This window comes from Cetorhinus maximus, chromosome 7 (genome assembly GCF_964194155.1).
Source record: "Cetorhinus maximus chromosome 7, sCetMax3.hap1.1, whole genome shotgun sequence".
Taxonomy (NCBI): domain Eukaryota; kingdom Metazoa; phylum Chordata; class Chondrichthyes; order Lamniformes; family Cetorhinidae; genus Cetorhinus; species Cetorhinus maximus.
Window position 1 is genome coordinate 132,011,693 of NC_135885.1, and position 14,710 is coordinate 132,026,402.

At 43.5% G+C, this 14,710-nt stretch overlaps 1 protein-coding gene across 1 annotated transcript in view; it reads left to right on the top strand.

Annotated features, from left to right (window-relative positions):
• The window catches only part of LOC144683004 (endothelin receptor type B-like), a 40,014-nt gene extending 26,134 nt beyond the window's left edge, over window positions 1–13,880 (top strand). Inside the window, exons 6-7 of the mRNA XM_078545950.1 lie at window positions 6,118–6,226; window positions 12,000–13,880. Of these exons, the coding sequence (XP_078402076.1) occupies window positions 6,118–6,226; window positions 12,000–12,152 (262 nt within the window). The 3' untranslated portion in view covers window positions 12,153–13,880. The remainder of the gene's footprint in view (window positions 1–6,117; window positions 6,227–11,999) is intronic.
• Window positions 13,881–14,710: the final 830 nt, after the last annotated feature.

Here is a 14,710-nt window from a genome sequence, read left to right on the forward strand (position 1 = left end):
CGACACCTGTTAAAGCTTGCTTTCTGATGGAGAATTAGGACTCATGGGCCGAGATTTTCCGTTCCTGTTTGCGGCAGGCGTTATAATGGGCGGGAGCAGAAAATATCGGGAGATCGCGAAAATCGGTCCCGCGCCGTAGTAAAACCAGTTTACGATCAAACATTCCACCTCTCAGTGGCAGGCCGCGTTTCCCGCTGCCGCAGGTCAGGAACCGAATTTCAATACTTTAGCATCTCATTATAAGCCCTCCTCACCGGAATCATCCCCCCCACACTGGATCGTGAGCTCACGTCAGTGTGATTGCACGCCGACGTGTTTCACAACGGCGCATAAGCGACGTACCTACTAGCAACCTGCACTTCGCTCGGGACTTCAAAGTTCATTTGCCTACCTTGCTTCGGGCTTCACTCATGGCCATCAGCACCAGGCTCCGCATGTCGCACCGCATCGCTTTTAGGGAGGCTCAGGTTGCCGGCCTCTACCTACCAGTAAGGCGGGCGTGGCTTTTCAGTGGCTGCAGGGCTAGGGTTTGCTTGGGGAAGGAAGTCTATCCCAGGGTGCGTGTGGTGGGGGAACATGTTGATCTGTGCAAGTAGCCTCAAGATGATGAGGGTTGAGGAGGCAGTCTTGAGATGAGGCCATATGAAGATGTGAGGGCGTGCGTGTGAGAGATTGAGTGGTGATGACCTTTGAGCTGGCAGTGAGTGAGATGCCAGTAAATGTGTGATGGCCTTGTGAGTTTTGATTTTTATTCATTCACTAGATGTGGGCATTGCTGGCTAGGCCAGAATTTATTGCCAATCCCTAATTGCCCTTGAGAAGGTGGTGGTGAGCTGCCTTCTTGAACCGCTGCAGTCCATGTGGCGTAGGTACACCCACAGCGGTGTTAGAGAGGGAGCTCCAGGATATTGACCCAGCAACAGTGAAGGAACGACGATACATTTCCAAGTCAGGATGGTGAGTGGCTTGGAAGGGAACTTCCAGGTGATGGTGTTCCCATGTGTCTGCTGCCCTTATCCTTCAGATGGTAGTGGTCATGGTTTTGGAAGGTGCTGTCCAGGGAGCCTTGGTGAGTTCCTGCAGTGCATCTTGTAGATAGTACACACTGCTGCCACTGTGCGTCAGTGGTGGAAGGAGTGAATGTTTGTGGATGGGGTGCCAATCTTTGTCCTGGATTGTGTCAAGCTTCTTGAGTGTTGTAGCTGCATTCACCCAGGCAAGTGGAGAGTATTCCATCACACTCCTGAGTTGTGCCTTGTAGATGGTGGACAGGCTTTGGAGAGTCAGGAGATGAGTTACTCGCCACAGGATTCCTAGCCTCTGACCTGCTCTTGTAGCCACAGTGTTTATATGTCTAGTCCAGTTCAGTTTCTGTTCAATGGTAACCCCCAGGATGTTGATAGTGGGGGATTCAGCAATGGTAATGTCATTGAATGTCAAAGGGCGATGGTTAGATTGTCTTTTGTTAGAGATAGTCATTGCCTGGCACTTTTGCAGCACGAATGTTATTTGTCACTTGTCAGCTCAAGCCTGGATATTATCCAGGTCTTGCTGCATTTGGACATGGACTGCTTCAGTATCTGAGAAGTCACGAAAGGTGCTGAACATTGCGCAATCATCACCGAACATCCCCATTTCCAACCTTATGATGGAAGGCCATTGATGTAAGAGCTGAAGATGATTGGTCCTAGGACACTGCGCTGAGGAACTCCTGCAGTGATGTCCTGGAACTGAGATGGCTGTCCTCCAACAACCGCAATCTTACAACATGCCATCTTACTTTCTGCTAGGTATGACACCAACCAGTGGAGTGTTTTACCCCTGATTCCCATTGACTCCAGTTTCGCTAGGCCTCCTTGGTGCCATACTTGGTCAAATGATGCCATGATATGAAGGGCAGTCGCTCTCACCTCACCTCTGGAGTTCAGCTCTTTTGTCCATGTTTGAACCAAGGCTGTAACGAGGTCAGGAGCTGAGTGGCCCTGGCAGAACACAAGCTGACATCAGTGAGTAGGTTATTGTTAAGCAAGTGCCACTTGATAGCACTGTCGATGACCCCTTCCATTACTTTACTGAGTGTATGAGTTTTGTGTGATGAGATGGTTGCCTTACCCTGGCAGCACTGGATAGATGCCGTCTTCTATGCATCATTGGCACTGACCACCACTGCCACCTCCACCCAAACCATAGTGGTGAGATTGATGGATCTTCTGTGGCCAGACTGGGGATAGAGGATATCAGGTCGGGCCTCCAAAAAGGCATTCCAGCAATGGGTCACTGAACTCTTCTTGGCTTTCGGGGCCATGTCTGCGCTGGAGTGGTCCTGGGCTGCAAGCATTGGGAACTGTGTGCACGGCTGCAGTTTAGATAAGGCACCTGGAGTGAGGAAATGGTGAGGTAATGGTATGGTGGGCAATTCAGAGGCTGCCCGCCAGTGAGATGGCATGTTTCCTGTGGCTGCATAATTAATGAGGCAGGAAGCGGACGACATGGCACAAAACCTGGCGGCTGGTGGGGAAAACATCTTTTTTAACACGCGCCACCACACAGTGTAATTCAGGGAAAATTCCGACCATAATGTGGGATTGTATATACTTGTACAATATAAAAACATTGTATTTCAGCCTCCATTTCATTTGCATATGCTAGATTAAAACTCATCAAAAGTAGTATGCAAAAAAAGGCATGACTATGTTATAATAAAAACAGAAAGTGCTGGAAAATCCCAGCATCTATGGAGAGAGAAACAAGTTAATGAGCGGAATCGTCCCAGATTTGCACTCAGTGCAGGTAAAATGATGTTTCACCTGCTGGCCGCGATGGCGGCTTTTCCCGCCATATCGTCCGAAACCCACCGCATTAATTATGCGTTCCGGGAAACACGCCATCTCCACGGTGGGCGGGGTCTCATTCGCCCGCCACGCCATCACCTCACCACTTCATCACGCCAGGCACCACATTTAAAATACAGCCACGCTCAGTGCTTCCAGCCCAGGATTGCAGCAAAGGAGACATGGCCTCGAAAGGCAAGAAGACTGCAGCCCTCGAGCGCGGTTTGGGTGCCATTGAGGCCCCGCTGTGATGTTCTCTACCCCTGCTCTGGCCACAGGAGGGGCAACTACATTACCACTCCAGCTTGGTAGGCGATGGCAGTGGTGATCAGTGCCAATGTTGCACAGAAGAGGTTGGCCATCCAATGCAGATAGAGGATGAATGATCTCATCCGTGCAGCCAGGGTATGGCAACCATCTCATCTCTAAACTCACACACTCAAGCCCATCACACATTCACTGACATCTCACTCACTACCAGCTCAAGGGACATCACCACCCATCTTGCACACATACCCACACATGTCCATCTGGCCTCATCTCCTCTGGATACTGCCTCCTCAGCCCTCATCATCTTGAGGCCACTTGCACAGATCAACATGTGCCCTCACACACACACCCTGGGATACCTTCCTTCCCCAGTACAGCTCTCATCCTGCAGCCCCTTCCCTTGCCTGAAGCCAGTTCTCCCGCTTCACCAAGCAAGCCCTTGCCCTGCAGCTGTTGAAAAGCCACCCACATATGGCTGATCTGGTAGGTAGAGACCTATCCGTGATCCCCCCTAAAAGCAATGCGGTGCTGTCTGCGAAGCCTGGCGCTGATGACTGCGAGTGCTGCCTGAAGCAAGATAGGCGAACAAACCTTCAAATCCTGAGCAAAGAGCCAGGTGCATGTCACTTATGTGCTGTTGTGAAACACATCGGCAGGTTTTCCCATCAACATAGGTGGACGATCTAGCTGGGAGGGGGGATGAGTCTGGCAGGCTGTCCATACAGTGATATGCTGATTTATTGCAAAGAGATTCCCACGTCTGATGGCGGGAAAAATGGCCCACCATCAGTGGGAAATGTTGCCCACCATCAGTGGGTTGAGCGGACAATTGCAAACTGGTTTAGCGCCGTTGTGAAACCGATCACGCCATGTTTTCCACTCATGCCACCAAACACGCCTGATGCCAGCGGGCATGGAAAATCCAGGTCAATGTTTCGATCCTAGTATGACTCTTCTTCGAAGAAGTCATATTGGACGCGAAGCATTAACTGTTCCTTTCTCCACCGATGCTGCTAACCCACTGAGATTTTCCAGTTCTTTCTGTTTTTATTTCAGATCTCCAGCATCCACAGTATTTTGCTTTTACATGACTATGCTGTGTCTAGTTTCAAATTCTCTAAAGAGTAGCTCTTAAGGCTTGCTGTGAAGTATTTTACTTTATTGCCACGGATTTTCAGGCTACATGTAAGGTTTTGTAATTTCAAATAATTCTATTTTCCGGTTAGTTCTTAACATTTATCCAATGTATGATTGTCTTAAATCTTAATTGATTGAAAGTATCTATCACATTAGAATAGATCACTATTATAACTTAATGTCACAAGGCTATACTATGCCCATACCCAATATGAATGTACACATGTACATAGTCGTATCGCCCACACTGAGTTCATGGAAGATTAAGAAGTCAATATGGCAGGAAGTGCAGGAGGGATAGGTGAACGGGACTTGGTGCGAATTAAGAGACAGATAGCAGAACTTTAGATGAATGTAACAGCCGGGCACTACTGGGGCAAACTCCATCCAGTCCAATATTGTACCCTACATCAAAAGGCATGTCCAGGGCAAAGAGTCTGTGAGTTCCATAGGCCATGGCCTACAGTTCACCAATTGACTAATATATAAGGTGAAAGGAGGTATATCAGCTCCCAACCAGCAGATGTGGGGCTGTTTGAAGGTTAAATCATGGGTTATGGCCTGAACCCGAAAAGGTCGGCTGATATGACATTTTGGTTCTTCGGTTCACTGTGGTGGACAGCCTAGATATGTCCATGGGACCTTCCCGTGAAACGTTGAATAAGAAACCTTCCCTGACCCTTGAGAGTCTGTCAGGATTGCAAACCCATTGTTTCTTGATCCAAAGCAATCACAGAGCTGTCGTCAAAATGAACCAGAATAATGACAATTCCCCAATTCTTGAGGAAACTCCATCAGCTAAAAGGGGGATATTGATCCAAATGAATGATTCACTCATTTTGATTCATTACATACATTTGATATTTAAGTATATAAATTTAATCAAATATTATAGGCAGACATTCTTGCACAGATCTGATAGAATGCTACAACGTCTGAAGGATGATATGTTACACAGACTGCTCATGTGTATATAAAAGATCCCTTGGCCCTCTTTGAAGAGGAGCAGAGGTTTGGACAATGCTCCAATTTTAACCACCATTATTAAAACAGATTATATGGCTGTTCATTTGCTGTTGGTAGGACTTTGCTATGAGGAAATTGGCCTCTGCACTGTGAAGTGACTACATATGAAAAGTAATTGATTGATTGTAAAGCACCTTGGAACGTCATGAGAACATAATGAGATGCTCGACAAATTGAAGTTCATTCTTTATTTCGGACATACATTCGAGTTACAATTGAGAGATTAAGATATGTGTACAATAGATACATGGTTAATTAGCACCTAAAACACGTTTTTATTTATTCTTTCAAGGGATGTAAGTGTAGCTGGTAAGGGCAGAATTTGTTGCCCATTCCTAATTGTCCATGAAATTAAGGTGATGGTGAGCTGCCTTCTTGAAACACTGCAGTTCATCTGGTGTAGGTACAACCACAGAGCCGTTAGGAAGGGAGTTCCAGGATTTTGACCTTGTGACAGTGAAGGGACAGTGATAGGATGCCATGTGGCTTAGAGGAGAACTTGCAGGTGGTGATGTTCCCATGATACTGCTGCCCTTGTCCTTCTAGGTGATAGAGGTCACAGGTTTGCAAAGAGGTGTCGAAGGAGGCTTGGAAAGTTGCTGCAGCGCACCTTGTATAGGGCATGCACTGCTGCTACTGTGCTTCGGTGGTGGAGGGAGTGAATGTTTAAGTGGTGGATGGTAGACTGCTTTGCCCTGGATGGTGTCAAGCTTCTTGAATGTTGTCGGAGCCACACTCATCCTGGCAAATGGAGAGATTAGCACCTGAAATGTTTTAATATACACTTGCATACATAATAAAATATTTCAATTCTCTAAGTGACCACTTCTAACGTTTCTGTTTTGTTATCCAGTTTCCTCCTGGTGATGAACTACATTGGCATCAATATGGCTTCCCTCAATTCCTGCATCAATCCAATTGCACTCTACTTTGTCAGCAAGAGATTCAAGAACTGCTTTCAGGTAGCAGCATAATTGTTTTGAAGATCTTCATCCTAAATCACTTACTGTTTGATTCAGAGCTGCTGCTAAAGTTGAAGCTTAATGACTAAAGTTTAAATTTAATGATAGAGCTTAAAGTATTAATCAATTTAAGGTTTAGCTGACAATCATTTAATCAAACTCATGTTCATCAGCTTATTATTCATACTTTTTAGTATCCTTAAATTTTGAAATTAAAAATTCAAAGAATAAATTATAAATCATGTAAGGGCGTTTGGACTTTTTGTAGCAGTTGTGACAAATCTACAGAGAGCTAACAATGGGCTGAATGGCCTTCTTCTGTGCCATTATGGCTCTGTGACTCTAAATCCATCAAACAGTCGATAGCGATCTCCAAATCTTGGTGTAGAGTGGCGCAAATCCCACCTGAAACACCAAATGCAAACAGTGCTCAATGTGCTGAGTTAATCTCAGTTTCATAATTTATTCACAATACCGAACACAGATTCGAGGGAATGGTGATAGAGGGACATTGTGTAAGTGACATGTAAGGTGACGGGACAATACAATAGGGCAGTGTCACTAGATGGGAAGGGGATATAATTTCAGCAAGCTTTCCGAGAGCCATTTGACTGCAAACCATCATCAGCCTTTCTCAAGGCTGCAAATGCAGGCGATTAAGACGCGGCAGGCAATAGTGAAGGGGAAAGGAGCTTAAGTGCAAACATACATCTGTGGACAAGCAACAAGAAAAGCCTCCATTTGCTGGTCTCTTGAAAGCGAGGTGGTGGCAAACCGAATGCATGTGAGGAAGTTTGCCTCTTCATGATGCAACACTCACAGGCCAGTATTGCAGCAGGGCTGCAAAGAGGTTCAGCTAAGTTTTAGGCCACATCTGACTCTTACCATCACTGCATGCGTGGGCTGTCAACTGCATTACAGCCGCAAGTGTGCTTACGGAAAATGGTGTGGGTCAGCATCTGTGTGTGTCCTGGCCTAAAGCCTTGAGAAGTGATAATTCTGTGGTCATTGGCAGCAAGGTATGACAGGGTCTGAACACATGGTTAGTAGGATCTCATTGACTGCAGTCAAACAGGCAACACTCCCTCTTAATCACCTCAGTATGCCTTCCATGCAGCATCACAGAAAGCATTACATGCTAAAATTTGGTTCAGCAGGGTGGTTGGTGTTAGTCATTCAAAGATTGCAATGAAGTCACTAGAGTTCAATTGGCATAGCTTCCTCTGGGAAGAGGATCCTTCACCAACAACTTGCATTTATCTGGTGCCTTTAATGTAGTAAAATCTCTCAACGTGATGTCAAACAAATTATGACACCGGGCAACATAAAGGGATATTAGGATAAGTGACCAACGTTCTCTCTATAAGCTGCCTGGTTGCACAGGCCAAACACAAGTCTACCCTTTACCATGCATGTATTTAAAAGGCCTATGCACTTAAATTAATAGGTCATGCACAATTAAAAAAAATTAGATGAGTCGTTGCAGGTGACCTAGAGTTTGATCAAAGAAGTAGGTTTTAATGAGCAGTCTGAGGCAGAGAGGTTTTGGGGAGAAATTACAAAGCTTAGGGCCTAGGCAGCTTAAGTCAGGACACCAAATATAGAAGCATTGGAAATCAGCAAGAGGCCAGAATTAAATGAGCATGGAGGGTTGTAGGGATGGAGGAGGCTACAGATATATGCAGGAATTGAACACAGTGATGAGAATTACAAAACTGAGGCATAACTAATTAGCTAAAATTATTGCTGCCAAAGCATGGAAACTTGAGAGTTTTCCTAAGGTACATGGCATTCAGTATGCCCATCACATGCCAAATGGAAGAGCACTTTTTCCTGCCCCCTTTTGCCTCTCCTACTAAAGCTGAATTTAATTTGGATGGGACCTTCCAAGGACCTGGATGCCTGGCTGGAGATTGCAAAGGGATAAATTTAAGTAACAATTCAGCATTCTTGATCGCCACTTGACTTGACTTTTAAGTACAATCTGTCTATACCCATTTCATACGAGAAGCTAACATTTTCTCCAGTGTGTCCTGTTTGACATTAAGGTTTTTGAGGATGTTAATTTAAATTGACGATTGTAGACTTAGTTTCTCTGTGTTAGAAAGGGATCCATTTATTTGTAGCTGGAAACGTAATGTGGAATTTTCTCTTCATTAGATCTGGTGTCTGTAAACAATGATTGCAACTATATTGTTTATTCATGGCTATGGTGAAACTTTAAGTCTGGATTCTACTGTCATTTCTAATGGTTGAACTATCAGACCTGTATTTATTCTGCAAAAAAAAACAGCAGTCGAATGTTATTGTATCTTTTCAGCAATGAGTTACAATTTCAAATGCCTGTAAAACATCAACTTCAGTAACTTGGCTTTTGTGGCAAAGGATGTCCCAAAGAGGATACTATGGAGATTGGTGAAGAAAGAAGGGGTTTATTGACAGCTCTGTGCCCAGGCAGAATAATACACTGTGCAACCTTTAGCTAGTTCACAAGTAATTCTTGTTCTAGCACTGTGGAATTAAACAACTGAAGGCTAAGAACACAAGAAATAGGAGCAGTAGACTGTATGGCCCTTCAAGCCTGCTCTGCTATCCAATATGATCATGGCTGATCTTGGGCTTGAACTCCACTTTCCTGCCCACTACCCACATCCCTTGATTCCCTAAGAGACCAAAAGTCCGTCTATCCCAGCCTTACATGTGTTCAATGATGGGGCAGCCACAACCCTCTGGGGTAGAGAATTCCAAAGATTCACAATCCTTTGAGTGATGTAATTTCTCCTCATCTCAGTCCTAAATGAATCATTCCTTATCCTAAGGCTATGTCCCACTGTTTTAGATTCTCTGGCCATCAGTGAGATCGCCTCTCATTCTTCTAAACTCTAGAGAATATAAGCCCAATTTACTCAGCCTCTCATCATAGGACAACCCCCTCATCCCAGGGACCTCAACCTCATGTATATGTTTTGTCTTGCCAACGATGGCCTACGTTCTGTGTTACTGGAGGGTTAGCAAAGCATTTCTTATTGTTTTACCACCAAATGTTTTGCTGTAATTTACTGGCACCTATTGTTATAACCCATTGCGAGCATTTATTTTAATTTTAATGTACCCAGTTTAGGGATTATACTCAAAAATCACATGGTCTAATGGTGATTATTCTTCAGTTACTGGCCAGAAAGATGAGAGGAGTTGTGCCATTTCCCCCAACAAAGGCGTTCTGTCTGACCCCGCTTCACTAGATAATGCACCGTAACTTCCGATGGAGCGGCAATTGAGTCAGATTGCCACTCTGCTCGAAAGTTCTTACCCGCAAATCCAGGTGACCCTTTCTCACCCAAGCTTCCAAGTCAGGCCGGGTGAGATCTGAGTAATGCAGCGCATTCCTGGGGCCTAGCGTTGAAGGGCTGTAAAGTTGAAGATAAGTAAACCCGCACCCTTTTTTATAGTTAGTTGCAGTAAACCAAGTAAGATTAAAAGTCCAGACAAGTTAAGTGTATAAGATAAGTAGGCAGGATTTGGCGCTGGTGGGAGGGGTGGTCAGGTTGAAGGGGTGTCACGTCAGGAGGGGTTGAGTCAGAGGGGTCTTGGTGGGGTGTTGGGTTGGAGATGGTCGGGTCGAGAGTGGGGTGGGGGTGGGGGGTGGGTCGGGTTGGAGGGCAGTTGGGTAGGGAGCGGTCGGGATGGATCGGTGGAGGTGAGATGGGGTCGGGTGGGGTGGAGTCAGGCCAGGCTTTGGGGAGGGGTGGGAGAGGGCCTTGGGGGCGGGGGGTGTGGGGCGGGATGTTGGGTCAGGGGCGGGGGGGGTTTCCGGTTGGGACTCGGGGTGTGGGGGCATCCAGGGTTGGAGGGAGGGTGGTCAGGTCAGACCTCGGTGGGGGGAAGAGTCAGGCCTTTCAGTGGTGGAGTCCCAAGCAGGGCAGAAGAATCCCAATGGTGGGGGGGTGTGGGAGAGGGGTTGAGGTGGGAAGAGTCCTTGGTGTGAGAAGAATCTGTGGGAGGGCATTTTGGGATGGTTCCCAGTGCAGGGTAATTGCCCAAGGGAAGCTTGTGCTTCTGGGCAACTGCCATGCAAACCTTACCTGGGAACTTACTGTGTTGGAGGTGGGGGGGGTTGTGGTGGGTGTTGGTGTTCCCCACCACATCTTTGGGGTAACCCTAGTTACACTGATCCGGAGCTCGGAAGTTATGGCCCAGGACTGAACTTGGTCGCAATATCAGTGGCCCTAAAATGGATAAATAGCCTGCAAACATTTGTGGAGGACAATACTAGTCCTTCAAAGTATACGAAGACTTGACAGTATCTTATTTTCTTCCCATGTGAAGCAGTCTCCTATTTCCAGGCAACCATCACATAGACTTTTGTATAAATATTGATATTTGAGTCCATTTTTTTATTGCCACTGTTGCATCATTGATGTTGTGCTTACATCCACAGCAGATTTTAAGTAATTTAAAGTGTTTAAAATGTCAAACCCTAGCCTTTGAAGTTCAATATACTTGAAATCATTTTTGGTTTAAAAAAACTTAACCTTGCATGCAAGTTATTAGTTATATATTGCAAGTAGTCCATACTCTCTAAAACACCACTGATGAAATATCTGTAGGGGTGACCCTACCAATTTGCTTAATCTGCATGCATCATATTGCAATATTATGACTGAAACAGATTTGTAACTCATTTCTACAAAATAAAGATAATTATAACAAAATGAGAATAAAATGCATCTGTATAAAACCATGCAAATTGTGTGTCATAATTATGGTGCGACAACAGTAAATGATTTTATTAGCATTTATATTTAGCATCAAGAATAGGATACAGTGAAAGTTATGGAGACTTAAATAGGTATTTTTGCATCTAATCCAACAGTCAATTAATTACATGTTAACCGGTTGTGTCAATACTGATGGCCTCTGCCTGAGGACTTGAATAGCATTATAGCAATGAGATGTTATTTAAACTTCACAACCTCTAGTGTCTGTACTTTGGGAATAAATTACAATTGACCTTTGATGAATGGAAAGATAATAATTCTTGCAGGGCTACTGGGGGAAAAGCATGGGAGTGGAATGAGTTGGATTGCTCTTTCAAAGAACTAACACAGGCACAATGGACTAAATAGCTTCCCTCTGTGTTGGATGTGAGTTATTATTTGAAAGTTGACAGCCATTTCCAATATTCTAGGTATTAATTGCTGATCTGAGTTGGCAACTGTTATTCTCTCCTACAAAACGCATAAATTAACGCATAAAGTTTCATGCATAGTGGGTTAATTGGAGTTAGTGGGAGGCTCGGTTGGGAGGGAAGAGACACAGAGTGTAAGGCAGGACCTTACCAATAATTTGCAGGTGGAAATAAGAGGGCGAATCACACTGGCAAGCTCTCATATTTACATATTGGAGATTGGCATGAGAAAAAGCCACATGGACAGTTCCCAGCCTTCATTCACAACTTCAGGTGTAGCCTATGACCTGCACAGCAAAACAATAAAAAGAACAGGGGGAGATAAAAAAAGCAAGATAAATGAAAAGATACACAAAACAATATGTGCCTCATTGCCCTTTTTGCTTTATTTACATCTTATTAACATTGTGAATGTGCGTTATCGTTCCAAATGTGTCAAAGTTATTGTAAATAAAGTTGTTCATAGGTTATGGATCTTTTCCATTCTTGAAGAACACTAGTCAACGGGCTGTTAACTAAACTGTTCTAGGTTTTCTCACCTATTTGCTATGATGGGAATTATAAAATTTTCTTTGTTATACACAGTCCTGCCTTTGCTGCTGGTTCCCGAGGAAGACTATGATGCACGTGTTGCCCCTGGATGAGAAGCAGTCCTGCATCAAGTGGAAGTCAAATGGCATCGATCATGGACTGGACCACAGTAATTCACGTTCCAGTAATAAATACAGTTCATCATAAAAGTGAGGCAGTGTTCCACACATCCATCTCAAGGAAGAATGCTGGCACTGCCTAAAACTGTACAAAAAATTGCATTGCTACCATAGTGAAAGACAAAAGCCCAAATTGCAAATCATACTCCTCTCCCAAAGAAAGGGCCGATGCGGCAATGTATTCCAGATGCATACATCATGCAAGGAAACACCATCTAGAAAAGCTCACACAGTCTTTAAGCATTCACTGCAGCCTATAAAGAGTACATAATTATGGAAGAAACTGAGGACAGACCAACGGACAGGGAAACCCATTGTTAAGGCACTTGAATGGTCTGACTCTGCACTTTGGGGTCACCAGAATGTTTCTGACTTCTAAGCTGATCTGTTGCAAAATATATTACTGACTAATGAGCCTGAGCCACAAGATTGGATGACGAGGTTTCAACTAGCATGTATTATATGCTGAGAAATGGGTTTCAGTAAGCTGAATAGGTCATATTGTCTAGAAAACAATTTTCTCAAACTTTCTGAGCAATATTTTATTCATAAAATGGACTTTGGGCTGGACCCATTGGCTTTTATACTTTATTTACATCTTACTCATATACCTGGCATACATGGTAAAGAGAATTTTATTACACCATCATGGGAGTTGCATCAACATCATAAGGCCTTGTGATGCTAGAAGACACAGCAATTATTTGAATAAGTAATAACATTTAATTCCCATTATCCAAAATATAAAAACAATTGGGCTGTGTATATTCACATGTGATTCTACACCCATAATGAATACATATTAATCTTTGGCAACATTCTATAATAAAGGTTTTGATGCATTGACCTACTTAGACAGTGAATTGCTGTTCCTGGAAGAACACGCTCTCTCTCTCTGCTTGCCCATTGCTCACTTAGTGAAGAACTATTAAGGGTGGGATGGAAATTCCCTCTGTTTTCCTATTTGGAGAGAAATTGTGAATGCGATTGTAGCAAAGTTGCAAAGATTTGACCACGAATAGCAAAAAGGAAATTCTCCCCCCCCGCAACCCTCTACCGCCACCCCCCACCCCCACCCTACTGCCTTTTATCAATACCATACAGCAGGAGTTACCAGGTTATGTTAGTAGTTACAACAATCATGACCTATCTTTCAACACCCTGGTTCTAACCAGAGGCGAGAAAGGCTTCTTCATCTTTGAGCAGACCAGATTGTCAGCAAATTAAATCATAACTTGCCTGTCTATTTTAAAAAGATGCATTTAACCACAACATTTTGCAGTATTATTTTGTTAAGATATTAAATGTATATTTTTTAAAAATCATTTTGAAATACACTTATTTAACATTTACTTGGCACATAGTTGATTCGTAGTGTTATATCATTGAGGAGAACTAAGTACTTCCTGAATTTCTTGTATATATTGTTTATATGACACCTACATTTTCAATTAAATTAGCTATAGTACATTACTGAATATAAATTGTTCTGGCCATAGTTTGCATATTCCAGCAACTATTTCTGTTATTGCTAAATGCCAGAAACGTATTGAAACAAATGGTTGCTTCATGTCCGAGAATGTGACAATGTTTTCATTTTCAAACTGATGATTTATGCTTATTATTCTCTTCTGTATATTTCTCATAATCACTTCAGTAATTTTATTGTAAAGCATTGTGTGTTTTTTCTTTCTAATGCCTTTAACCAGTACAAATGTGAATGTTTCATACAGAATAAATTACAATTTATTAGTTATTTTTGCCTTATATCGGAACCTTCTTTCTTCACTGAGGAGAGTCAGCCATTAACCCAATCCATTTCCATTTTACTTTTTACCACTGCAACCTGCTACAGGAATTAATCTAAATTATAAAAACATGTCCAACTGGTAACATGATGGGTAATGAACAATCATTAATAGTTTAAGAAACAAAAATAAAAACTTCTGGTAGGTTCATTAGCATATGTAAATAGATAGTATGAATCAGCTCTGTCAACACAATTTCCATATCTAAAGAGGATTGGAAAAATGTGATAATGGCTTCTGCTATTCCTCCTGGGCTTACTTCAACAATTTTTTTAAATTCATTCATGGGATGTAGGCATTGCTGGCTGGGCCAGCATTTATTGCTCATCCCTAATTGCCCTCGAGAAGGTGGTGGTGAGCTGCCTCCTTGAACCGCCGCAGTCCCTGTGGTGTAGGTACTGTGCTGTTAGGGAGCGAGTTCCAGGATTTTTGACCCAGTGACAGTGAAGGAACGGTCTTCCAAGTCAGGATGGTGTGTGGTTTGGAGGGGAACTTGTAGGTGGTGGCGTTCCTATGCATCTGCTGCCCTTGTCCTTCTAGGTGGTAGAGTTCATGGGTTTGTAAGGCAGTGGTGGAAACCATCAGGGTGTGACTGCCCCACCTTGGGTTGTGTTAGCTTTTTCAGAAACAATTCCTTTCTCCAATTATCTCTAATGATTGTTCCACATACTTTTCTAATATATTATGCTTTCAATTTCATTAGCATTTGTAAAAACTGACACAAAATATGTAATTTATCCCCACTAAAACACCTTACTCCACGAAATTTCTCTTCAAA